The following is a 25,010-nucleotide window of genomic DNA, read 5'->3' as shown; positions in this document are numbered from 1 at the left end:
CGATCCATAAAGGAAACCCTCCTGGATCTTCAGTCGAGGAGCATGAGGGACAATCTAGTGGTCGCGGGGGTTCCAGAGGAGGCAGGAGAAGACCCCGAGGCCACCGTTAGATCCTTTTTAGAGGTCCACCTGAAGCTCCCCAAGGAGGAGGTGCAGAAGATCTCCTTCCACAGGGTTCACCGCCTCGGAGGAAGAAAGTCCGACCACCTGCGCCCGCGTCCTATTGTGGCTAAATTCGAACATTTCAAACAGAAGGAGTTGGTGAAGGGCCGCGGACGGGAACTCAAAGGCACGCATTACAGCGTTAATGACCAGTTCCCGGCAGAAATCCTCCGCAGAAGGAAGATCCTGTTCCCGCTGAGGAGGAAGCATCTTGCTGCTGGTTCGAGAGCGGTTGTGGCCGTTGACAAACTTTACGTGGACGGCCGGCTGTTCCGGGACCCGGAGATCACCCCCTGGCTGTGCTGAAGGCTTTCAGATCCGCGCTGAGAACATCTGCGCTGCCCAGAAGAAACCCGCTAAACTAACTTCAATGAATGGAAAACCGGATCATCAATAATCCACACCTCGATCTCAGGAAAACAAACAGTCTTTTTTTTTTCTTCTTCACCTCAGTCCCACTCATGTTTCTATTGTTGTTTTGTTGTTGTTTTCGTTTTCCCTTCTATTTTTTTTTCTTTCCTTTACTCTCCTCCCCCCCCTCTCCCCCCTCATCATATGTAAATCACCTGGAAGCAACTCATCCTCGGTAAGTATTTATTTATGCACGGAATGGGCGCGCGCGCACACAAGCGCACACAGGGGCGTGCACATGCGATCCCGCACACACACGCCGACATACTGCAATCACCTCACACAGGCTCTCATAGGACGCACGCGACACGCAGCTCACATAGCCAGAAAACGTTCACGCGCACAGCGCTTCTCAATGCGGGCACGCGCACACGGACTGGTACACAAGCACTACTTAGCTTTATACCTTTTCAGTCAGAGCAGTTATGAACAGTCTTAACATCGTTAGCTGGAATGTGCGTGGACTTGGCTCTGAGCCAAAGAGACTGAAAGTGTTAAATCACCTGGATGGTCTAAAAGCAGATATAGCTCTACTGCAGGAGACCCATTTATCGAATTCTTTGAATCACCTTATGTGCTGCTTACAATTTCCAGTTATATACTCTGCCAGTTACAACTCCAAACAACGAGGAGTTGCTGTTTTAATTAATAAAAATCTTAATTTTACTCATAAGGATACAGTTACTGACCCAGAAGGCAGATTTGTAATCATTAATATATCCACTCAGAATAAGGACTTTTGTATAGCGAGTGTCTATGGCCCTAATGTTGACGACTCTTCCTTCTTTCACAGATTCTTCACCTCACTCTCAGTTCACTCTGACTCCACAATCATTATAGGAGGAGACTTCAACCTTGTTTTGGACCCTGAACTTGACAGACTCAGCACAGCAGCAAATCAGCATACATGGCAGTCTGCAAGTATTCTAAAGCAGTACATGAATGATTTGGGTCTCTGCGACGCGTGGCGCTCATGTCATCCAAGCACTAAGGGGTTCACCTTTTTCTCTCCAGTTCACCACTCACACTCCCGTTTAGACTATTTATTAATCAGTAACTCTCTTTTAAAAAATATTCAAAGCTCCAATATCCATCCAATTATTATCAGTGATCATGCACCAGTCTCTGTAAATATTTCTAGGGAAAAATCCACACCCTCTGGTACAACTTGGAGGTTTAATACGTCTCTGTTAAAGGACCAGGAATTTCTTGAATTCTTTAAAAAAGAGTGGGCAACCTTCTTAGACTTCAACAATACTCCAGACATCCCACCGTGCGTTCTTTGGGAAACAGCAAAGGCAGTCATGAGAGGGAAAATCATTTCTTATTCAACGCACAAAAAACGCAAAGAGAAAGCAGATTTATTAGAATTAGAAAATAAAATCAAAACCCTGGAGACTGCTTATGCTGCTTCTGCACAGGAACACATTCTGAGAGATCTGAAAAATTTAAAGCTGCAGTTAAATGACATCATTAATAAACAAACACAATTTCAAATACAAAGGCTACGACTTGAAAGATTTGAAAACTCTAATAAATCTGGCAAATTTCTGGCTAATCAGCTTAAAATTAATAGAGAAAAATCATCAATCACCTCTATTATGGACCAAACAGGAAATGTCACTCATGACCCGGTCAAAATTAATAACGCATTTGAAAACTTTTGTAAAAACCTGTACACACCGCAGATCAATCCGTCAGAGCAAAGTATTGACTCATTTCTTAATAATGTAAACCTACCCAGGCTAAATGAGGATCAAATCACAAACTTAGATTCTCCGCTCTCGCCGTCTGAACTTCATGAAGCTCTGTTACTTATGCCCAATGGTAAAGCACCAGGGCCTGACGGCTTTCCTGCTGAGTTTTATAAAGAATTCTGGGAACAACTGGCACCAACATTTTATAAAACGGTCACATCTATTAATGAGAGCCAATCAATGCCACCTAACATGAACTCAGCCAACATAATTCTTCTTCTAAAACCAGACAAAGACCCCACTAGTCCTTCAAGCTATCGCCCTATTTCTTTAATCAATGCAGATGTAAAAATCATCTGCAAAGCACTAGCACAGAGAATAGAAAAAATCACTCCTCACATAATTCACTTCGACCAGACTGGATTCATCAAAGGCAGACACTCGGATGATAATGTCCGTAGACTAGTTAATATAATAGACTTTGCCACCATTGAAAACCAGGAAATGACGGTACTATCGCTGGATGCTGAAAAAGCCTTTGACAGAGTAAATTGGAAGTTCCTTATTGCTGCCCTCCATAAGTTTGGTTTTGGAGAAGCATTCATCAATTGGATCAAAATATTATATCACAACCCCAATGCATCAGTTAGAACTAATAAACAGACTTCCAACAGGTTTTTTCTTGGAAGAGGAACTAGACAGGGCTGCCCACTCTCTCCTTCTCTTTTTGCTATATTCATTGAGCCTTTAGCTGCAGCAATAAGACAGAATGAGAGCATTATAGGAATAAAAACCAAACACAGCCATCATAAAATTAGTCTTTATGCGGATGACATATTACTGTTTTTAAGGAATTTACATTCTGTAAATGAAACAGCAATGATCATAAATGAATTCTCCTCCATATCAGACTATTCCATTAATTGGAATAAGTCTGTTTTATTACCACTCAACAGGAATATGGAACAAAGACTCACAATTCCAGTTAAAACAGGAAATATCAAATATCTGGGTATCCACTTTTCCCCCAAACTATCAGAACTGGTGCAGCTAAACCACACCCCATTACTGAAAAGCATACAGGACGATCTAACACGCTGGACCAAACTGCCTCTGTCCCTTATGGGCAAGGTAGCCATGGTTAAAATGAAAATCATACCCAAAGTTAATTATCTCTTCTCAATGATTCCCACACAACCACCGTTAAAATGGTTCAAAACATTAGACTCATCCATATCAAGCTTTCTATGGAACAACAAACCTGCAAGAATTAGTCTAAAAACTTAAAAATCTGCAAAAAGCTGTGGAGGATTAGAATTACCTAACTCCCACAAATACTTTCTCGCAAATAGATTACAATACATCTTAAAATGGTTAAAAAATAATCCAGAAACTAACTCATGGTTAGACTTGGAACAGGCGTTATGTGGAAAGATCAACCTATCAGATCTTCCATTTATTAGCCAAACAGTTAAAAAACAGGATTGTTTCAAAAGCATTAATATAAATGCCACTTTAACAGCCTGGTGGGAATTTCTCAAAATATCAAAATCATCAATTCAACCGTGCAAAATGACACCCATCTGGAACAACCCGGACATCCTTATTAACAAAAAAATGATTCACTTCCCAGCTTGGCAAGCAGGGGGCATAAAACAACTAGAGCACGTAATTACTGATAGAAGATTCATAACTCCCCAGGAACTTCAAGACAAATATGGAATAAATAACTTCTTGGAATATCAGCAACTTAAATCAAGTATTACTAAAAAGTATAAATTTAAAGACGACGATTTAAAGCTACCAGATGTAGTTACCACTCTGATTAATTTTTCAATGAATAGAACTCTCTCCAAAGTATAAAAACTTTTATGTAATTTAGATAACAATATTGCCCTTCCAACATAAAAATGGGATGCAGATTTGAGCATCAGCACAGATGAAAGCTTCTGGTCAGAACTCTGTCTAAACACCTTTAAACTGACAAAAAGTCCAAATCTGCAGCTAATCCATCTCAAAACTCTTCACAGAATTTACTACACTGGACAGAGGATGTTCAAGATGGGTCTCAGTAACTCAGACATTTGCGAGCACTGTGATAATAATCTACCCGACAGCTACATGCACGCACTGTGGTTCTGCACTCCTGTCCAGGCTCTCTGGCAGCAGGTATGTGCCGATCTATCAGTCTGGCTTAAGGTTTCAATCACTGCCTCACCGTCACTTTGTGTGCTTGGTGACATGAGTGCCATCGATATAGAAGAAGGATTAGCATCTATCATTTTCATAACTCTTTGTATTGCCAAAAAAACTATTTTAATAAATTGGAAAAACAAGAAAAATATAAACATAAGTCAACACAGAAATCTGCTGTTTGATCATATCAGCTTGGAAAAAATGTCAGCCCAAGGTTCAAGTAACTTTGAAAGAATTCAGTCTCTCTGGTCTCCTGTGGTTGACTCCATGACTTAGGGGGTGGGGGGCTTGGTCGTCGCTGCTCCTTGCCCCTCTGCTGTGGTTTGGGGTGGGGGTCGGGGCTTCCGGTGCCTGGCGGGGGCGGTGGGGAGCTCCGTTGGTCGGGGGGTCGGGTCCGGTGCCTGGGTGGGGCGGGCTGGGGCGCTGCGTGGTCCTCTGGGCTTGGGTGTGGGGGTGCGTGGTGGGGGGGTGGGGTGGTGGTCTGGCTTGGCTTGGGGGGGTGGTCCCTTTGCCTGTGCTGGGGGGGGTTGGCGGGGGGGCCCTGCTCGGGGGGGGGGGGGGGGGGGGGGGCAGCGGCGCCAGATGGGCTGCCCATCTGCACCTGGGGCTGGGATCGGCCCTTCCCTGGCTCTGGGACGGGACGGGACAACCCTCTCGGGGCCCCCGGTCGCTCTGGGTGTCACCCGCTTCGGCTGCGGGGTCTGGGGTGGGGTGGGGTGGGGGGCTTGTCGGCCCTGTCCTGTGGGGGGGCGTTCTGGGGGGAGGGGGGGCCCATTATTGGTATGGGTCGGGGGGGCTAACGGGTCGGGGTCTCCGCTGAGGCAATCGGTGGTTGCCTCGGCCGGTTGGCCTCCTCGGTCCCGTCGAGGCCTGACCAGAGCTCCTCTAGGGCCGGCGTCTGGGGGTGGGGGCCTGGGCTTGCTCCGGGGGGGGGGCGACGCTTTCTGGCTCCTCTCTCTCTGTGTGGGGTGGGTGGTGCCGGGCCTGGGGTGTCGGCGCCTCCGGGGGTGGGGCCCCTGGGCTGGGTGGCCCTGGCCCCTTTGCTGGGGGGGGGCTGGGGGACGGCTGTTTGACCACCAGGGGACAGTCTACCAGCTGTCCCCAACTTACCCCCTTCCTCATATAACCTCATATTAGGGGGAGGGGGTGGGGGGTCTAGCCTGCGATGCGCCTTGGGGGGGGGCTACTTGGCAGTGGCTCCCCTCCTATGGTTGCCGTATGGAGTGGGCCCCCCCTCTTTCAGTTTTATTTGCACCTTAGACATGTAGGGTCCTTGGTAGGGGGGGTGCTTGGACATCACTGCAAGCAAGCAGCAGATGTCCTCCTGGCACCCTACCCGCCAATTTTAACCGCACCTTAGACATTTAGGGCCCCTTGGTGTGGAGGGTGAGGGGACATCACTGTGAGTAATCAGGAGATGTCCCCTTAGTGCCCTACTCGCCAATTTTAACTGCACCCCCCTTAGTACACACACCCCTCCCCCTTCAATATATACACTCAAACATAAACACACACACATGCACACAAACACCCTCTCAAACACCCATACACGCACACACATTTTACAAGGAAGGTGGGACCTGGGTCCATCTGTCCCCTACCCCTTCCCTGGTGGGGGGTGCGGGCCCCTTGGCGATTGCGGCCGTGTCCCTTGGGTGCCGGCTCCCTGGGCCCGGCGGTGCTCTCTCCGCACGGTGGGGGGGTTCATATTACACCTGAGCTGGGGGTGTTCGTGTCCCTGGGGGGTGGGTCCTGGTCCTTGCCCCTGGGCGCTGGGCCCCGCCAAACTTCCAACATGGCCGAGCCTGGTCGGGCCATATTTATAACACCCCTTGTGGGCCACCCTTTTTTCCCCGGGGTTCCCCCCTCCTGGGCGGGGGCGGCGGGCCCCTGCCTTGCTCCTACCTGGACCAACCGTGGGCCGGGTGGGTGGCTGCCTGGAGTGCGGAGCGGGTCTCCCTTGGGGGGTCCTGGCTCGTACCTGGGGTCGGGGCGGGGGGATGCCCGGAACTCCTGGGTGGTGGTGGGGTGCTCGTCTGGGGCTGTGGGCGTCCCTCTCCGGTGGGGCCCTGCGTTGGGCTGTTCTGGCGCGGCGGGGGGGCTGCTTTCCTGGCTGGGCTGGGGCGGCGCTCTCTTTCCCTCCGCGCCTCCCTGCTCTCTGGCTCTGGGGGCCTCGCGGCGGTCCTGCTGGCCCTGGCCTGGGTGGCGGTCTTGGTCGCCCGGGGGGCGGTTGTTCCCTGCCTGTTCCCGTATGGCGTTGGGGGAATTCCGGCTGCCGCTGCTGCTGCGGCGGGGGTCTGGGTGTGGGGGTGGCTGGGCGCTCCTCCTCCTTCTTTTCACATTCCACCATCCATTTTAGAAGAACATAAACACTCACCTGAGCACAGGTGTTAGCTCACCTTTGCACTAATAGTTTGCATGATTGAATGAATGAAAGATTTCACACTAGTTGGTTTAAAGGCATAGGTATGCGTTCGTGAACACTATCTGTTTTGTGTACATGTTGACATGTGGACATTCTTGCAGCTAGCAGGTGTGTTGATAATATTTGAGTGTGTGTGAACAGGCCCCGCCCTTTTTGTACTACATTTGAACCGTACCGTAATGATAAACAACCAGTAAACCTGTCTGCTCTATGCTGCTTCATGGTCTTACCCCCCTTCCCCTCCTATTATCACCCTCCTACCCCCCCCCCTCTCTCTAACGTCCCTCTCTCTTCTTCCCCTCTTTCCTTTTCCGTCCGGTCCAACACCAAAGATTTTCAAACATGATTGAAATTAATAAAGTTTGGCCTCAATTACAAAAGGGGTTTATTCAGACATACCTTTGGTTTGTCTGAAGATTAATAACCCCTCTTGTTAAAATAAAATATGTCCAACACAAGAGGCCCTCAGCTCTCATCTGTTTGCCTAGCTGTTGGACAGGACAAGTGTAAAAAAAAAAATAGTTAAAACAATGAAGTCTAATAGAATAGTCTAATAGTTTAATAGAATAGTCTAATATGGAGTCGAATAGAAAATTTGGCTCAATAATTACTGTCAAGATTTCAAAAATATCACTGGTTGAATATTGATTTTGTCTGAACATTTGACTAAAAGAATGAAAAGTAATCATATTTTGTCAATGTGTCTGTATTTTCGGTAAAAAAAAAATACATATATTTATTTATGTATCTTCTGCTAACCTACCCAAGGAATCATACCAGTGTAAGGGCACAACAGAATTATTATTAATTAATCACTGGCTTATTATGTTAATGTCAAAACCAAAGTGTACTTTTTGATAACATAAATATAAGTGTTTAAAATGTAAAAAAAATGAAGACATAGTTTTTCTCCACTTTTAGGAGTAAGTCTCCACCTTCAACCTTTGCTGCCTCTGGTGTGTCAGAAAGATCAGAGAGGATTCTGGAGGAATGGTGAGACCTTTTCCTTTTTCAGTAAAGACAACAGTAAACATTTTAGTGGTAAAGTGTGCTTTTCCACTAAAAGTATACACATTTGTTGTTTCCAGGGGCTTCACTGACAGAAAAACGGCTCTTCTAATGCTAAAAAGAGCCCAGAGGATGAAGTCCACTACAGAAGAAAGGAGACAGAAAAGTGAGTCATGAAATAGACTTTGCTGGTTTGTGCTGCCTTGAGCTTTTGTGTTTTCAGTGCTTTTTGTGTAGCATTTGTGTACTTCACCTGTTAAATTCAGTTCTTGTGATTCTCATGGACCCCTAATTTAAACATGGTAAAGCTCCAAACTCTGTCATCCTGAACAGAACCAAAGCACACATGTTTTCAACTCTTCGTCCTGATCTGTAATGCCGCTGCTGAACATCAGTGAACCTTTCTAACTCGTGTATGTAAACGAACCGTGACAGACAGCAGAAGCCGGTGCATGTCATCTCTTATTGGGACTCACTTGAATGCTGGGAAAGGAAATGGAGATTGCCAAGAAACTTTTGCACAAGTTGACTCTTGATGAGATGCATTCCACCTCCATGGTAGCGGTGGAAAGGTGAGCCCCCCTCCACTCCAAGAAGCAGGAGCCTTCCCGTCACCACCCTGCATGCAGGTCCTGCAGAGGAGGGCCACTCTTTGATCAGAATTGTGAGAGCGGGAGTTGAGTAGCAGTGCCTCTTGTCAGGAAGCACCACCAGGACACGGGGTTATGTCCGCAGTAACTGTTACTGGCATCAGCTGAAGCCGAGCGCTGTTCTAACTCTGGATTCAAGTCTTCTTTGTCCTTCAGTCACTAACTCTCTTTTCGCTCTCAGATCCATCTGTTCGTCTTGAATTATTCAGAAACCAGCTCGGCCCAGTTAAAGCACAAAGCAGACCTGCACCACTCAGCCAATTAAAAGGTAGGGGTGGCCTGATCTGTAGTATGCAGTTCTACACTGACTGCTGCTGGTACAAGATGACTTCTATCATAAGGTGGTATTATAGCAATTTTGTTTACATTTTTCTAAAACATTTTAAAAAAGGGAACATGAAGCAACAAAACAACAACTGAAGAGGACCTGGCTGCAGACAACAAGATGGCTTCATTAGCCGGTCACATTCCGTCCTTCTTCTTTAACTAACAACCCTAACAGTTAGGGTTATTTCCGTCTTAAGCGTTAAACCTTTAACACTGTAGATGTTTCTGTCAAAACCTTTTATGTTCTTTGACATAAAGCAACTCTTCATGTGATCAACGAGAATCGGCAGAGACAAGCGGCTTTGCGCCGGTAAGCAACACCTTAAAGCCGTTTTCACCGATATGAAACACATCAATGTAAAGCGTGGTATACCAGCGCAAAGCCACTTTTCTCCGTGACAGAATAAGCTGATTCACATTGATCCCGTTGAGGGTTGAAAAGTCACAGTTGTTGAAGGAATGTGAACAGTTTTACAAATCTGAACACTTCTGTTAATATCCTTTTTGAAAGGAATAAATGGATAACCATTTGTGCTCCGTTTTAAGCTCATGAAGCACACAGAACCGTTTATGCCCATGAAAATGTTTGAATAAAAGCTGCTACGATTTGGAAAACTAGCATTTCTTCTTCTGGCTAATGATGTCTGGGCACCATCTTGTCTGCAGCCAGGTCCCCTTCCAAAATCTGTCAACTGCTGGGTCAAAATACAACATCATGCAGCCGGGGGCTCACAGCTGAAATGTCCTAAAAAAGGAATACACAATCATCAGTAACAACCACAGACTGTATAGAAGAACTGGACCGAGTGACCCCTCCCCCCTTGCGTTCCAAACAGGAAGTACCTGCTGATGTATTTGTCAGAATAACCATTCTTGTGCTGCTATCTGTTTTTAACATGTTCGTCATAATTCTTATGTCTTTCCATGATGTTTTCTCTGATGTACAAGCTATTCAAGTTATACACTGACCAATCAGATGCCTCAGTAACCGTTTGATTGACAGATTCTCCTGAGGCAGCTTTCAGATTTGTACTCCCAACAAGCACCCTCCTGATAGGACAGCGTGGTTGCCATAGAAACATTGACTCAAACCGACTCGGACCGATCACTGCTTGCTGACGATTTCTAGCCCCAAAATAGCAGCGTCCGTACCAGTAATTAGCTCAGCGGGGAGGAGCTATGTGTTGTGAAAATGGGTTATGAACGCCTTTTTGGACAACCATCGAAAAGCAAAAGAATTCTTCAATAATTCTTCATGTGATCCTGACCATGAGGGTGTCATGACGTTGCGGTGCTTTCACACAGCAGGTGCATTCATTTCTTGCGTTTGGTGACTACCAGTTCTGTGGATGAGCTCTCAGCTCAGCTGGCGACTTTAAGAGGTTTTCAAAGGTTTCCACTTTCTTTCTGTCAGACCACATTTTTCCCCCGGCATGGAGAGTTTTCCCAACAGCAGATCATTTTATGAGAGATTAGATAAGAGCTGGGGTTACACTGTCATTTCTTACTTTAAGCATCTTTGGTCACTTGTTTCATCCAACAGAGTGGGATCCTGTAAAAGTGTAACCCTGACTTGCTTCCCTCGGAGCAGACAACCCCCACTGTGTTTTTACGGAGATCCTGGGGCCGTGGCGACAGTAGCAACAGATGTTGTGCGACAGGAACTGACTCTTGATGCTGTAAAGCATCACAACCTAACCGTCCTTCACAATACCCCGGGTCTGACCTGTTGAAGGCGCCCCCTTCTCTGGAACCATTCTCAGTGCCCTGGGCCAAGCCGGCCCAGCCAGCGCTCCCCGACAGGGGCTTACGTTTCAGGTTTTGAGTCAAGCCCCTTCTGGAGGTGATTAGCCCCAAACCCATGACAGATTCTTTCCAAGATATCTGACGCGGCATGTTTATTTTATCCGGGCTCTCTGTGTGGATGTGCTGGACACGAGTAACCCACTTGAAATGGGTGTCGGCTTACATACCCAGAGTGGGAGATAGAGACAATATAGTATAGAGCTTTGAGAAATCCCCCCATAAAAGTAAAAAACCAAACAAACACTTTTCATGTTTTCCTCTGCAGGGTAATTTGCCTCTGTTAGTACCTGGCCGCTGAGCTGTGGGCGATGTTTTGTGCCACCAAGCATTCATCTGCATTCATACTTTTACTTTCCAGCAACGTCCTCCTCAAACGCCCTGCAGGCACACAGCCTCGCTCTCCCAAACTTCCTTTTCCGTCCAAACTTTAACCCCACCAAACATCTATCCCCAAGACGCACAGAAACAAAGTTTCATATTTTTTATTTCAGCCAGGACCCCCCCCCCCCCCAGCACTTAACTTGATTTCACACTTCAAGTCATCAACAAAGTCGAGCTGAAATACAATCACTGTGTTTATGACCAATCATCCAAAATAACTCAGTCACAGAGCAGTTACCACCACTCATATGATTTCAATTTCTGAGGCTGTGTTTACAGAGGCCGTGGAATTTACCCTCCCTGTGTGTTTTAGAGTCACTCTTACACTTATGGAGAGTGGGGTAGCAGTCAAAGCTACCCTACCAAGACCACTGACTCACTCCAGTGGACGACCGGCACTACATTTTCCTCTATTTTGTTTGTTCTGTGAAGGTAGCAGTCATGAAAACTTTTTTAAAACAAAGCTTCATTTATTTGATTTTTAAAACAGGACAGCTGAACAGCTGGAATTCCTTTCATAAATGTTTGTCTGTTTGTTGTTACCACTGTGAAGCTCTGATTTTGCCAAAGAAAGCAGATTGTCTATGGAGGCTCTCAGCACAGGAATGTCCGGGCGACTCAGTTCAACAGAGCAGCGATTGGTTTGGTCTGTTTTCACACTGTACTCTTGAGAAAGAGCTTTCTGCAGTCACAACTGTTAGCTACGCTCACACAGGCCTCGGCAACGCGTCTTCAAGCAACCACTTTCACTGAAAAGTCTATCTTCAAATCAAACTTTTTACAACTCATGCCACTCAACGCGCTATAAATAAAAACAAAAACATTTTAAAAACAAAAGCACAAGACAAACATTTTGTTTTATACCCACATACTGCCTCCCCCCTCCACACACACCATGATAAGAAGAATGATAGATATCTGACTTTGTACTGACCCTTTGCCGGTAGCCACACACATTTATAAGACAGGTTTTGGGCTCCGTGTGCAAAATGTGCGGCCATTGAATTCCCATTGCAAGGGTTAAACCGGGTCGAACTCTGACCAATCAGAGACTTGGATTTGGTAGTGATGTTTGGATGGCGTCCCAGTTTTACACCGCTTCGACATTTCGGACCAAGCCTCTTCCAACTGTAGATGGTGGACCTGCACTAGTGGACAGTAGAAAAGAAGAAGAAGAAGAAGCCACTTCCTGCTTGTCCATTATGAAGAAGAATGCGTGTTGTGTCACATGTCTAGTGTGAACAGAGCTTTTGTTGGATGATAGTGTTGCCCAAAATCATCTCTGATCAAGCACTAACACGTTCAGGTAACATCTCCATTCTCCTCGTATGCCTGAGAAATCTTCTTTTTAACTTTTGCCCCCGCCACATTGACCAATACTCGCCAAAATTTGCAGCCCCTTGTACCCAATGAGAGTGAATTTTTGATATGAAACCAACTCAGTCACCATCACAGACGTTGCCATGTTGGAGCCAGATGACAGTGGTTGGTCTGAGTCAAGCTGAGTCAACGTTTCTATGGCAACTACTGCCGCCAATCAGGAGTGAGCTTGTTTGAAGTCCACACTCCTTCCATTCAAAGTGGCTCAGGAGAATCTGTCAAACGTTTATGTGGGGGCCAGCTTCTACTGAGACATTTGATCAGTCAGTGTATAACTTGGGTAACTTGCGATGAAGAAAAATTATTATTTAAAAAAAATTGGACTAACAGGAACATGTTTAAAGCATCAAAGCAAGAATATTTAATCTCAGTAAAATGACTGAGTAACAGCTGTTTAATTCTCCATAGTCTCCACGTCTATGGGATTTTGGCTTCTTGCAGCTAGCTGCTACTTCCTGTTTGGAATTTGAGAGAGAGGAGGGGGGGGTCACTTATCCCAATTATACAGTGAATGGCCCAAACCGAATAGTCCAAGTGTGAGTTAGACCTAACCTTTGAATATGAAAGAGGAACAATGGCAGGAGGAACAAAAACTTCACTCTACCTGGCACTGCAAAATCAGTTTGGAGATGATTCACCAATGTGGTTGAGCATTCTGAAGCAGTGCTGTTGGATCAAACTGGGCTTGTGTTGCTTGGCTTAAAGGTTATGAAGCTCCATTGTTTTCTTCTGCTTAAGCTTCGGTTTGCTGTGGGCCACAGCCTCCAGCTTCCCTTTTCTCAGCTCTCTGATATTAAGTTCACTCTTCCTGAGTGGAGAGGAGTTCACTTAATGGGCTTAGGGTTCCCTCTAACAGGCGTGACTCCTGCCAGACTTTCTTCATGTCCTGGATGAGTACAAAGGGGAATTCAGGAGGTTGGAGGAGGTCAGAATGGAGCTTTTGGAGGTCTTACAGGCCTTAGAGAGAGTGTGCATGTGTTGGGGGGGGGGTCAAATTATGGTGGGCTTCATTGACATGTTTGTGCATGTGGGTGATGTTTGATATCCTAAAAATCTAACCTGGTCAGTGAGAGTTTTCATCTTCTGATGATGTAATTTATTGTTAGGGTTGATCCTTGCTTTGGTTTTGTATTGCTGTAATTAAAACTGTATGCTGTTCAAGAGGCCCCGCCTCCCACACCCCTGCAAACAGCATGGAGCGGTTTCCTGGTCCCTGCCCTGAGGGAAAGCATCCATCACTTGACATTTTTAGTGTGGCTTCTCAATTAACCCATGAAAACTGTAAAACGTCTTTCTTCTTCTCACAGCTCAGCAAAAGTGAGTAAATGCTTAAATAAATGTGCCATTATTTCCAGCACTGGGCTGTCAGAATTCATTATCAGCTGACACCCATTCACAGCAGCTCTACTGTCAGCGCAGTGTAAATGTTTACTTTGAATTACGGCCCTTTTATGGGATTTCAGCACGACTCGTAAATCAGCGGCCTTTCAGATTTCTCTTTGTAGCAAACTTGCTCGACATTTGCTTTGATTCGATTACACAAAGAACCGCAACCTCCATTAAAAGCTGCTGCAGAGAGCAGAGGCTCCACCGGAATCCAATGCAAATCCAATGCAAAGAGCCAGATTTCAGCAAACAAACACTGCAGAGCGCTCGAGCACCCATCAGTCTGCACAGACCCAGGTTGACTCTAATCACAGCCAAAAGATTTCCACTGATTGATGTTGGACAGCACATATTAATAAACACTCCTGTCAATATGCCAGAGTTGGCCAAAGGGCTATTTTTCATCTGCAGACCTAAGGTGGATATTAGAATCCCCCTAAAAGATCCAAAAATAACAGTAGGTACATATATTAAACCATAGATTCAGTCAAATTAGCAGCTAATCTAAAAGTAAGTTGGCGATAAAACAATCCAAAATCAGACCAATGTGTGAACATTTACACACATACAAGACAAGGTGGTAGCGGCGATTGGTGAGAGGAGGTTTACTCAGTGTTGAAAAGCATCAAACTTCATCGCTGAGCAGTCATAGCAGCGTCCCATTCCCTTAGACTGCTCCTCCAAAGAAACTCAGAATGCTTCCGTCATAAAATGTGTTCATAAAAAGTGTTTGAAGATGATTTGCTGTTTATTTTCATTTGAATGCAGTCAGTACAGCAAAGCTGGGCCTTCAGCAGTTAGAGAGGACAGAGCCGAGAGGACACATGCAGTCCCAGAGGTGAGGAGTTCATGTGTGACACCACATTCTGTTCCTTAACACTGTTGATTCACTACAAAACACCTGCAGGTCTGCTGGAATCCAACTATTACTCATCACAGACTACAAACTGGATTTTTATGTTCAGTTTGAATGGAAAAAGGTTTTAAAGCATTTCAATGAAATTTAGAGGAATTTAACACCAACATCCTACTAGAAAAGTCTATAAGTTTTTAATTGAGTTTGTCTGTGATAGATTTATAAAACTGACATTTTATGTCAGTTTAAGTTACAGTTTTGTTTTAATATAAAATATACACAAATGAACAAATTAAATTATCCGATCATCTGTTTTTTAAAACATTGATCACGGTCATTATTATTTTATAATTACCTTTTCATACATAACAATACTTCTTTTTCTTAAAAAACACCAGAATGCAACTGAGGTTGTGCTAAACAAAAATGATAAATGTTAGAAAAAGTGAAATGAAAATCTAGGTTGATGGGTGATAAAGAAAGCAGGCAGAACAGTGAGGAATGTGTGTAAAAACACAGTTTTGTCCTAAAACAGCTCCCAAAAGTTTAAGTCATTGACTGTATATGAGAAATGGTTCCAAACAGGAAGTAGCTGCTTGTTCCAAGAAGCCAAAATCCCGCTGACTGCTATAGACCAGTGTTTCTCCACCTTTTTTTCCTTGACTACAATCCTGCAGCCCATTCACAGTTTTTCCTTAAAGTTGCAATAGTTTCAATAATCATTTTCAACTAAATTCATTAAAAATGTTTGTTTGTTAAAATGCAGTTTCATGTACACCTCACAAAAACCAAATAAAATGATTCTTTCTAAAGGGTAATTTATTTTTAATTGTTTTTTTTATGTTTGTGCAAAAGCAGTTTTTGAACCAACATATAATCACAACATGTTTGATAGATTTTAGACAAAAAAGACCAACATTATATTCATGTTTATAAAGTTCAGTAACTGCACAATAACGTGAACACGCTGAAGTTTTATTCGTTTTTCTTTTGCCTTAGTCAAAAATGTAACGTTCACAAAATGTTTATTTCTTTTTTCTTAATCTTATTTCTTATTTCTATTGGACTGAATAAATTGTTTAATTTTAGTTAAATGTGTCTGTACCTTAAAGCTTGTTCTTTTATTTTGTTATCACTCATATTTGAACTTAACTTCACGTTTTTCAAAAGTGAATAAAGTCTGAAATAGAATTTTTCCATTCATCCAAGACATTATTACAAAGCAGTTCTTACTTTGACAAAGACGATTTGGACCAAACTCTGGAATCTCTGACTTGAATTCCTTTGTTCTCCAACAAAAACCTTAAAGGAGAAATAAACTGTTTTCCTGATTTCTTCAAGAATCTTTGAAGGTTGTTGGAACAGATGTTTGCGTTTGCTGTGCTACATTACAGTTAACAGCTATTCACCCATGTGCTATCCTATGGGGTCCAGATGACCCCACCCTTACATTGACATGTTCTCCCTACCATGACAAAGGTGGATAAAGGTGGAAAGATTTCATGTAATCCATGGACACCAGTGAAGACCACAAATCATTGAAGAAAAAAGCTTCAGAGCACTGTCTAGTGGGTCTAGATGACCCAGCTCCCAATGTTAAAGTGCCTAGGATAGCACAAGGGTTAATACGTTTTCTCAGAAAGAATTTTGTCAGTGGCCAGCTATGCAGCTTTTCCCAGATAGGGGGGTCCCAACTATCAGTATTTCCAACAACAATTTTTTTTTTTAGTTTTTATCTTTCATTTTTCTGCCCTCAGCCTATTTCCCTTTTCTTTATCCATCAGTTAGGGGGTGCGAGGTGTGAAACGGGGCCTCTGTTTTAATTTTCGTGCTTGTTTTATATCATTTTCTTTGTTTGTTTTGTCTTGAGTGAAAAGCACCTTGTGTTGTGTTTTATATGAGAAGTGCTATATAAATAAAGATTGATTTGATTTGATTGGATTTGATTGGTGTAGCCCCAAACACAGAGAGGATGTCTGCTTCCTGAGCTGAAATAGGAAGTTGATTTAGATACAGCAGGAGCTCCTGTCTGGAACTATGGTTGTGTTAAGCACAAGAGTCTGGCGATATCACCAGACTCTTGTGCCAATACACAGAGCTGTACCTGGAAATATACAGGAGGCGATGCGAGGCTGACTGAACATTTAGCATTTAAAACAAGCTGATTCTCCTGTTCTTTGGTGTGGTGTAGAGCTGCTCAAACAGACTCAGTGTGCTCTGCTGCCAACTAGCGGTCGGGGGTTGAAGTGGACACTCATAAATAGTTAAATAAATATCCTCCTGTAAGCATTTTGAATAGATACAAGTACCGCCAAATGACACATCCCCATATCATTTTCAGCACTCCTATCTGGAACATTGGAAATATGCTCTGCATGACGGAACTTTTCTCTTTCTGAAATTCTTTGCTCTCTGAATCTGAACAAAAATTGGGTGTAAATTGATGTCCTCAACTTTCCTCCACCCAACCAATGTGACACAAAAGTTGGCTTTGCTCACTGCAGCTTTGGTTTAGAATTGAAGTTCGATAAATGTGCTGAAGAGTTGTGATGAGGCTATGATCACTCTGGTGAACGAGCTTTCTGCTCCTCAGTGGTCGCTTCTTACCTGAGATGAACTCATCCATCCTGAGCGGAGGCAGAGTGCAGCTGACGGTGAGCGCTGTTCACGCTATTCGCTTCATACATTGACAGGAAATCAGGATATGATTTTTGGAGGTTTCCCAATCCATATTCACAGCTGGTCCTGTAGCTCCTCTACTGCTGGTCATCAGCTTTGACATAGGGGAGGAGGTGTGGAGTCTGGGGTTTAGGTATCTTCCGTTACACTTCACTGCGTTTTCTTAACCCTTGTGCTATCTTAGATGACCCCCCCCTTGCATTGTCGTGTTCTCCCTACCATGACAAAAGTGGATAAAGGTGGAAAGATTTCATGTAATCCATGGACACCAGTGAAGATCACAAATCATTGAAGAAAAAAGGTTCAGAGCACTGTCTAGTGGGTCTAGATGACCCAACTACCAATGGTAAAGTGCCTAGGATAGCACAAGGGTTACTTCAATTGCAGAGACCCATAAATCACCAAAATGTAGTTTTCTGAAAAAGATGCTATTGCACGTAAGATTTTTGAAGTCAGAAACCACTCTGTGGTCACCCTGTGCTGTTTAAGACAGCATTAAGTAAGGGTTAAAGGTCGACGAAGTATGCTTTATCACTTTTTAACGCACGCCATGGAAGCCTGAACCGTCCGACGCACCATGTAACAAATAGTTTGCTTTTTGTGCAAAAAGCAATCCAAATCGGAAAAAAAAGAAGAATTAAGGACTAAAAACTGGTTAATATTTATTTCTTTTGTAAGTGACCATGGTATAAGCGGGTTAATGGCCTTAGAAGATAAGATAAGATAAGATAGGACTTTATTGATCCCCGGAGGGATATTCAGTTGTCACAGCAGCCAAAACAAGAAATATAGCAGTTAGAAAAAAACAAAGTAGCAGTGAGTAAGAATGAAATAGTAATATTAGAAAGTGGAAGTAAAAGAAGTATGCATTATCACTTTTGAACGCACTTCGCGGAAGCTACCGTCGTCTTTCTAGCTACCACGGCGTGCGTTAAAAAGTGATAATGCATACTTCGTCGGCCATTAACCCTTACATGACTGGCACTAGGAGACTCCCTCTTCCTCCTCCTCCTCCTCCTCATATACAGGAGCAGACAAAGTCTGCAAGACTATTCAAATTTTAGAAAAAAAGATGGATTTTTATGGTGTGCGTTTGTGTCTGTTTGGCAGGCTGAGCAGGCATATGCAGAGCCCCGTGACGCTGGTGCATTGTGGGCCAGCAGCAGTTCGTCTGAGCTCCACAGTAAAGGCAACACACATCCTCATAAAAGCCTCTGGGATCATTCAAGTGAGTTTTGGTTGGAATGTTTTCATCCACAATCAGTATTTCACTGGGAAGATTTATAATTCTGTTTGCATGGAAAACAAAATCAGAAGAAAATCTTTTGTGAATTAATAATCCAAATTATTTAACTGCAAGTTAAAATTCATTTTGGGGTTTTGACTGTTACCGAGCAATAGTAATAATTCACCTGCTTGCATGTGTGTGAATATTCGTACATCACTCAAACAAAAGTTTTCTTTTCCCATTTTGTGGTAAAAAGTGAAAATTGCCCAATTTCCCTCTTTGCCAAAAATAACCACCAAGCCAGAGGTCCTGTGGCCATCCCATAATTAAAAACTTCCTTTAGATTTCCCTGACACATTTGTTTTGATTTTGTACGTGGATTTTAAAATAATTTTTTTGATTCCATGGGAGGTTTGGCCACATTCGTTTATTTTATTTTTTACTCTACATGTAAGTAGCTACGCATGAACGCAGAAACCCAAAACGCCCATATACGTGCCTTTAGGCAGAAGTCAGAAAGTGGCCTCTTGAAGCTTTAGTCTGCATTGTCCACTACATGTGCTCACTGCTACAAAAACAAGAGAATGATATAATATTAATGCATGTTTTAAAGTTACAGGAATATTTTGTTGTTCCTGTGTTTGTGCAGCTGTGCATTTGGAGACGTTTGCAAACCAATGTTCTGAAATCTCGTCGTACATGAGCCTGAGTGGCTGAGCTGGGGCTGAAGCCTGCTGCTCTTTAAGCCTGGACCGAGTCCACCGGGCAGCCGCTGTGGAAGCCAGGGGAGGGGGGCATACGGGGTCGGGTCCAGGACAGAAATGTGCACAGACACCAAAAAAAAAGAGGGAGGGAAAGAAATCAGTCCTTTCAGGGAAGAATGACTGGCCCCTCTGTCACGAAGAGCAGGCTCAGGCTCAGGAGCTTCAGTGACAAAGATGCCACTGACAGGCAGAGAGCAGATGACCACTTTAAGACGGAATCCAAGTGAAGAAGAGCCCTGTGCCTGTTAACAAAGGTAAATTGGATTTTGACTTTGGAATGATGTCCACGAGGTGCAGCGGTAAGCGTCTTCTTGCTCCCCAAGCAGCCCATTGTTGTCCTCAGCATAGAAAGAGAGCTCTCCTTTGTTTGAGCTGAAAAATTTAAATAATGGAGAATGTGGAAGACAAGAACTGCTTTCAAAAAACAAACATCTTTCATGAACTTACAAACATTGTGCAACGGTTTTAGTCACCAAACATTTATGGGAGAAAAATCGACACAAACTAAAATGCAGCTTTGATGTAAATCCTCGCAAAACGTCCCCCAGAAGGCTGCATGGGCCTTTCCACCCTGAAGTGGGACGCATGCATCAAAGGGAAAACGTTAGAGTTGGAGGGTTCACTTAGTTTGCCATCGCAGTAAAGACTGCAAAAAGACCCTGGAGCCTTCAACTGTAAGCTGCAACGTGATACCCAGCGCTCGCTGGGACAGCACCATGAAGTGGGTTTCCAGGCTCACAAAATATTTTCATTACATCTGAAAAGGAAAAACCCTCGTGTTTCAAAACGGCTCCCTCAAATGTGACCGCCGTTCAACCCCAATACGAGGAAAGCCACTGAAAACAATTTGTTTGGTCACAGTGGTTGGTCCGAAAGTTTGACATTGCGTCCGTCTATTTGTGCTTTTTAAAGACACTCTTTGATGAAAAGGATGTTGTTTTGGCGTTTTTAACTTGTTCTTGTGGTCTTTTTTCATGATGGAACCAAATATAAAGAAAATGAAGCTCAAAATAGCATTTCTGAGAGATTCTTCTTTCAAATGAGTGTGAAACAGGAGGAGACTAACAAAGGGCATTGGGAAAAGTTTGAAAGTGTGATGAGGAAAATATGCTGCATGATCTGCAAGCTCCCTGCTCTGCTCCATTCTGATGCATCCACCTGTAGACAAATAGATCCATGAACGTCTTTGTTTTCCTCATCTGAGCTGGAATCTGGATCAAACGTGTACAGCTCCAATAGAAGTCGCTATTTTTGCTGTACTAGTAATATTAGGTTGGGGGTTGGGAGGGGCTGTAAGCTAGTGGGAGAGCATATAAACAGAGAACTCTCAGCTACGGGGAGGGAAAGGGGAGGCGGGGTTGCTTTGCATCAACTGAGAGGTGTATTTGTAATGAACTCCTGCTGCTCTGCAGAAACTTTGTCCTAGAACTCAACACAGGTTTTCTTTTATTTGACTGAAAACAGCATCATCATAAATAAAAGAACACTTTTAAAATCGATCCAAATAGGATTGTTGCTGGACTTTGATGACTAAACAGTGGACCCGAACAGGAGCAGCAACGTATGTTTTTAATGTAAAGGCACATCATTGGATATTAGAATAGATCGTATTCATCACTTCAGACTGTTTTAAGACTGATCTCTCAGCACTGAGGTGGCATTTCTTTAGTGTCCAAACACGTCCACACGCTAACTCTGCGGATACAAGGAGAGTCCAAGTTAAAAGAGATGCGATTAGGTTTGACTTGAGAGTGGATGAGGATTCTTTAAATTATCCCAGCAGTGCGGCCCCCTGGAGCCAGTTGAGAACACGCAACTCAGCTCAGGCCTCCCACCTAAAGCCCCCACCCGCTGTTCAGCTCCCCGAGTGGGGCGGCTGTGGAGACTGCCGGCTTGAGGTCTACACGTGGAATGGATCATGCGCTGCAGAGGAGCCGTCTTTGTTCCCTGTGTTTGGAAAGCTTTGTGCTGATCCACAGTCAAAATGCAAAGACCTCCGATACAGATGGGAGTGCTGCTGAGGACGATAACACACGCCTAACCTGGCCACACTGGAGCCCAACTCAAAACACACCACTGTCACAGGATTTGAGCTTTTTGACGTGAATAAATCAGAATTATTTAGAGCTTTTGTTCTTTTCTTCTGGGCTTTTTCTTTTAATTATATGATTGTCAAAATGTGAAAATTTAGCAAAAAAACATTTCCAGTATGTAGTTTTCTACTTGACATTATCTCCTCTTGACATTAACTTGGTTAGGTTAAAGTGGAAAAAAATCAAATCTTGTCGTGTAACCACGTAGGAGGGTCTAAGGCCGGGGAAGTCCGGTTTTAGTTTAGTTAGTTCACTTTAGAATCTTTTTATTGAATTCTGCGTGTTCATGATCCTTTTTATTATATTTTTTACCCTACATTTATCTGCACAAAACCCATCGAGACGACTGTTGTTGTGATTTTGGGCATGCAAATAAAAAAAATTGAATCGTCAATGTATTTTTTTTCGTTTTTTTAGGTAAATTTAGCTAAACTTAATGTGTAACCTTAACATTCTGTTGTCCTACGGGTCAAAAATTACCATTATAAACTTCCAGCAAAACAACAACCACCAGTGAGCATGAGTAACCCTTATGCTATCCTAGGCACTTTGACATTGCGAGTTGGGTCATCTAGACCCACTAGACAGTGCTCTGAACCTTTTTTCTTCAATGATTTGTGATCTTCACTGGTGTCCATGGATTACATGAAATCTTTTCACCTTTATCCACCTTTGTCATGGTAGGGAGAACATGTCAATGTAAGGGGGGGTCATCTAAGATAGCACAAGGGTTAAATGCGCTTTATAATCCAATGCGCCTTAGTGGGGAAATTATGGTATTTCTCATGAGCAGCATGCAGCTTTTGTCCTGGCATTGCTTCTTTCAGGGGCAGAATTGGCACCTTTTTCTTTTAACTAAACCCTGGAAGCGTCATGTGTATCAGTTCTCTGTGTGTGAAGGTGTATCTATGAATTACAGGGAGTTTATTCTGTGACCTTTGAGTTTTTTCTGGCGTTCGAAAGCTTTTAGAATTTGGGGGTCAAAAATGAACCATAAATAATATTTATACCCTAGAGGTGTTCATCACACTCGGAAACATTAACATAAACAAAGTATTACTTTGACAGCTGGAAAAGGATAAATAAAGCGACAGTGGCTCAGGTGGTTGAGTGGGTCGTCCAATGATCGAAGGGTTGGCGGTTCGATCCCCGCTCCCACCTGCCAAAATGTCGTTGTGTCCTTGGGCAAGACACTTCACCCTCCTTGCCTCCAGTGTGGCTCCACTGGTGTATGAATGATCCCGGTGATGATCAGAGGGGCCGTAGGCGCGAAATGGCAGCCACGCCTCTGTCAGTCTGCCCCAGGGCAGCTGTGGCTACAACCGTAGCTTACCATCACCAAGTATGGATGAGGAGTGAATGAATAATGGACACAATGTAAGCGCTTTGGGTGTCTTGAAAAGCGCAGATAAATCCAATCCATTATTATTAAAGGTATTTTACTTCTACTAATCATGGTTGTGGGTTACCTTTTACCCATTAGACAAAACGGGTTGTGAAATTGTATCAAAACGTAGCTTTACAGTTACTCTCTGTGCTCAACAGTTCTGTTTTATCAAGATTAGCAGACAGAACAGAACATTTCCATTTTTGGGAGAAAAAACACGTCTTGAAATCTGTATTTGCTGACGTTTACATTACACAAGCGTCAGTCTTAGATCCGCCGGTGAAAGACCAATGTATGTTTCTTTCGATCTGTTTCAGGCAAAGACGTTTCCTCTGCTGAGCGAGCAGCGTCTGCTCCCTCCAAAAAGGAACGCATCTCCTTCAGAGACAGTCCTGTACATCAGAGCGGTGGCTGGGGGGGAGGCAAGAAGAGGGGCAGGCTGCACAAGTGAAGCCCAGGATTGTGCTGGATTCAACTGCACTTTAAAATGTTGATTTAACTGCAGCTTTGGTTTTTACTTAATCAATTCCAGAATAGCTGTTCATATAATAAAATGATGTTCCAAATGTTAAAAAGATGTACTTGTAATTCTATTTCTGGACTGTTTCTTCTGCTGCTGAATCCTGAATCCTCAGACATCCTCTAAAAAATGTAAGAAAACCAATTCCAGCCACACAAGACCAAATATCTTCAGGCGCTTCTATCGTTTCTATTCTACTCAAGTGTCACTCTATGAATTCCATGGCTGCCAAATGCGAAGTGAGAACCGGCACTTTTCCAACCCATGGCTTCTTTTTTGACTTGCTGTTCCTGTTATTGTTACTGAACAAGCATCTCTGGCTCCTCTCTCAGATGTAAACTTTAACCATCACATCTTCTTTGTGGTTTCCAGTTTCCAAAACAAATGAACAACACTTTTTTTTAAACAGCAGACTGTTCTGTAGTTCCATCGTAACACAATTGCTGTATTGCTAGAGGAAGCTCACCAAAGGCGTGGAAGGTTTTTTCTCAGCTCACGCCCTGACAATGTGAAAACTTCAGAGCAGCTCCCTGCCAGAGGTGTTTGGCAGTCTGTTTATTTTCCTTGCATTTCTCATTTATTCGAGTCAGCAGGGGGGTGGGCTTTGACTGCGCCTGAGCCCACAAAGCTTGTTCTAATGGTGAGCATTACATAGATGCGGTGGTCCTGTCTTCATTCAGGGGTTGAGGGTCTGTATGTCTGAACGTGTCTGTCATCCCTGAAGTGAGGTTTGAATACGTCTGACTTTCATTTTAACTATATATCTCCACCATTTTTAGAATTGATTTCAACAAACATATCTAGTGCTTTTTAAATAAAAAATACTTCCTGTCACTGCTCACTCCACAGCTGCATTTTTGACAGAAAATTCGTTTTAGTTCCTCCAAATGTTGCTTAGAATTTTTCTGAATGTAGATTGAGTTTTTAAGCAGTTTGCTGAAAGCTTCAAACTCCATAGTTAAAAACAACCCAAGTTGGAAATCTACGTGTCAATTATGATACAGATGGTTTTATGCGTTTTCCTTCACTGGATGCTTCACGCGTCACAAGTGAGATTTTGGAAAACAATTTTGCTGTTGCAAAACTTGATGTCATCAGTATTTTATACTGTTTAAATCAAACATATATTTGAAGTGTTTTGAAACAGTCGTGACTTTTTGCCTTTTTCTATACAGTTCAAACATGTTTTAATCACAAATTGTTCCAAATGCAAAAGTGTTGCTGGACACGTCTGATAGGATGGGGCCTCCTCCTGCACACATTCTTCGTCGATGATAACATTTTATTCTTGGATTGCTTCAATGGTTTTCATCCCAGATGAGCAGTGCAGCATCTCAACATGAACCCCGCTGACTCAGGAGTTAAAGGTCGGCGGTGCTCAGGAATGCTGCACCGCTGAAAGGACTGAAGACAAAATAAGTGAAAACAAACTTGAATAGCATCATCTGTTGCTTTGCTTTTTGAAAACCTGAGCTCCACAGTTTGGGACTTGGCAGAAAACAGCCTCCGAGTCCTTCTTGTTTTGTGGCGAGCCAAAGTTGAAGACATTTCAGTGGATTAGATCAGACCTAAAAGTGCTGTGGGCATTGCGCTTTGAGTTTCAACCAGGTTTTGGGTCTGGGTTTGCAGGTCTGAAAATGAGTTAATTTCAGTC

General features: G+C 43.7%; 1 protein-coding gene across 1 annotated transcript in view; it reads left to right on the top strand.

The window, feature by feature from the left end:
• lrriq1 (leucine rich repeats and IQ motif containing 1) overlaps positions 1-24,141 on the top strand; it is a 60,623-nt gene extending 36,482 nt beyond the window's left edge. The window contains exons 18-24 of the mRNA XM_023955454.1: positions 7,813-7,884; positions 7,980-8,065; positions 8,731-8,817; positions 14,598-14,667; positions 17,279-17,339; positions 18,475-18,592; positions 23,154-24,141. Of these exons, the coding sequence (XP_023811222.1) occupies positions 7,813-7,884; positions 7,980-8,065; positions 8,731-8,817; positions 14,598-14,667; positions 17,279-17,339; positions 18,475-18,592; positions 23,154-23,287 (628 nt within the window). The 3' untranslated portion in view covers positions 23,288-24,141. The remainder of the gene's footprint in view (positions 1-7,812; positions 7,885-7,979; positions 8,066-8,730; positions 8,818-14,597; positions 14,668-17,278; positions 17,340-18,474; positions 18,593-23,153) is intronic.
• The last annotated feature ends 869 nt before the right edge of the window (positions 24,142-25,010 follow it).

The sequence above is a fragment of the Oryzias latipes genome, chromosome 6 (genome assembly GCF_002234675.1).
Source record: "Oryzias latipes chromosome 6, ASM223467v1".
Lineage (NCBI taxonomy): Eukaryota > Metazoa > Chordata > Actinopteri > Beloniformes > Adrianichthyidae > Oryzias > Oryzias latipes.
Note: the sequence above shows the minus strand (reverse complement) of the source record. Positions and strands in the feature narration are given on the sequence as shown.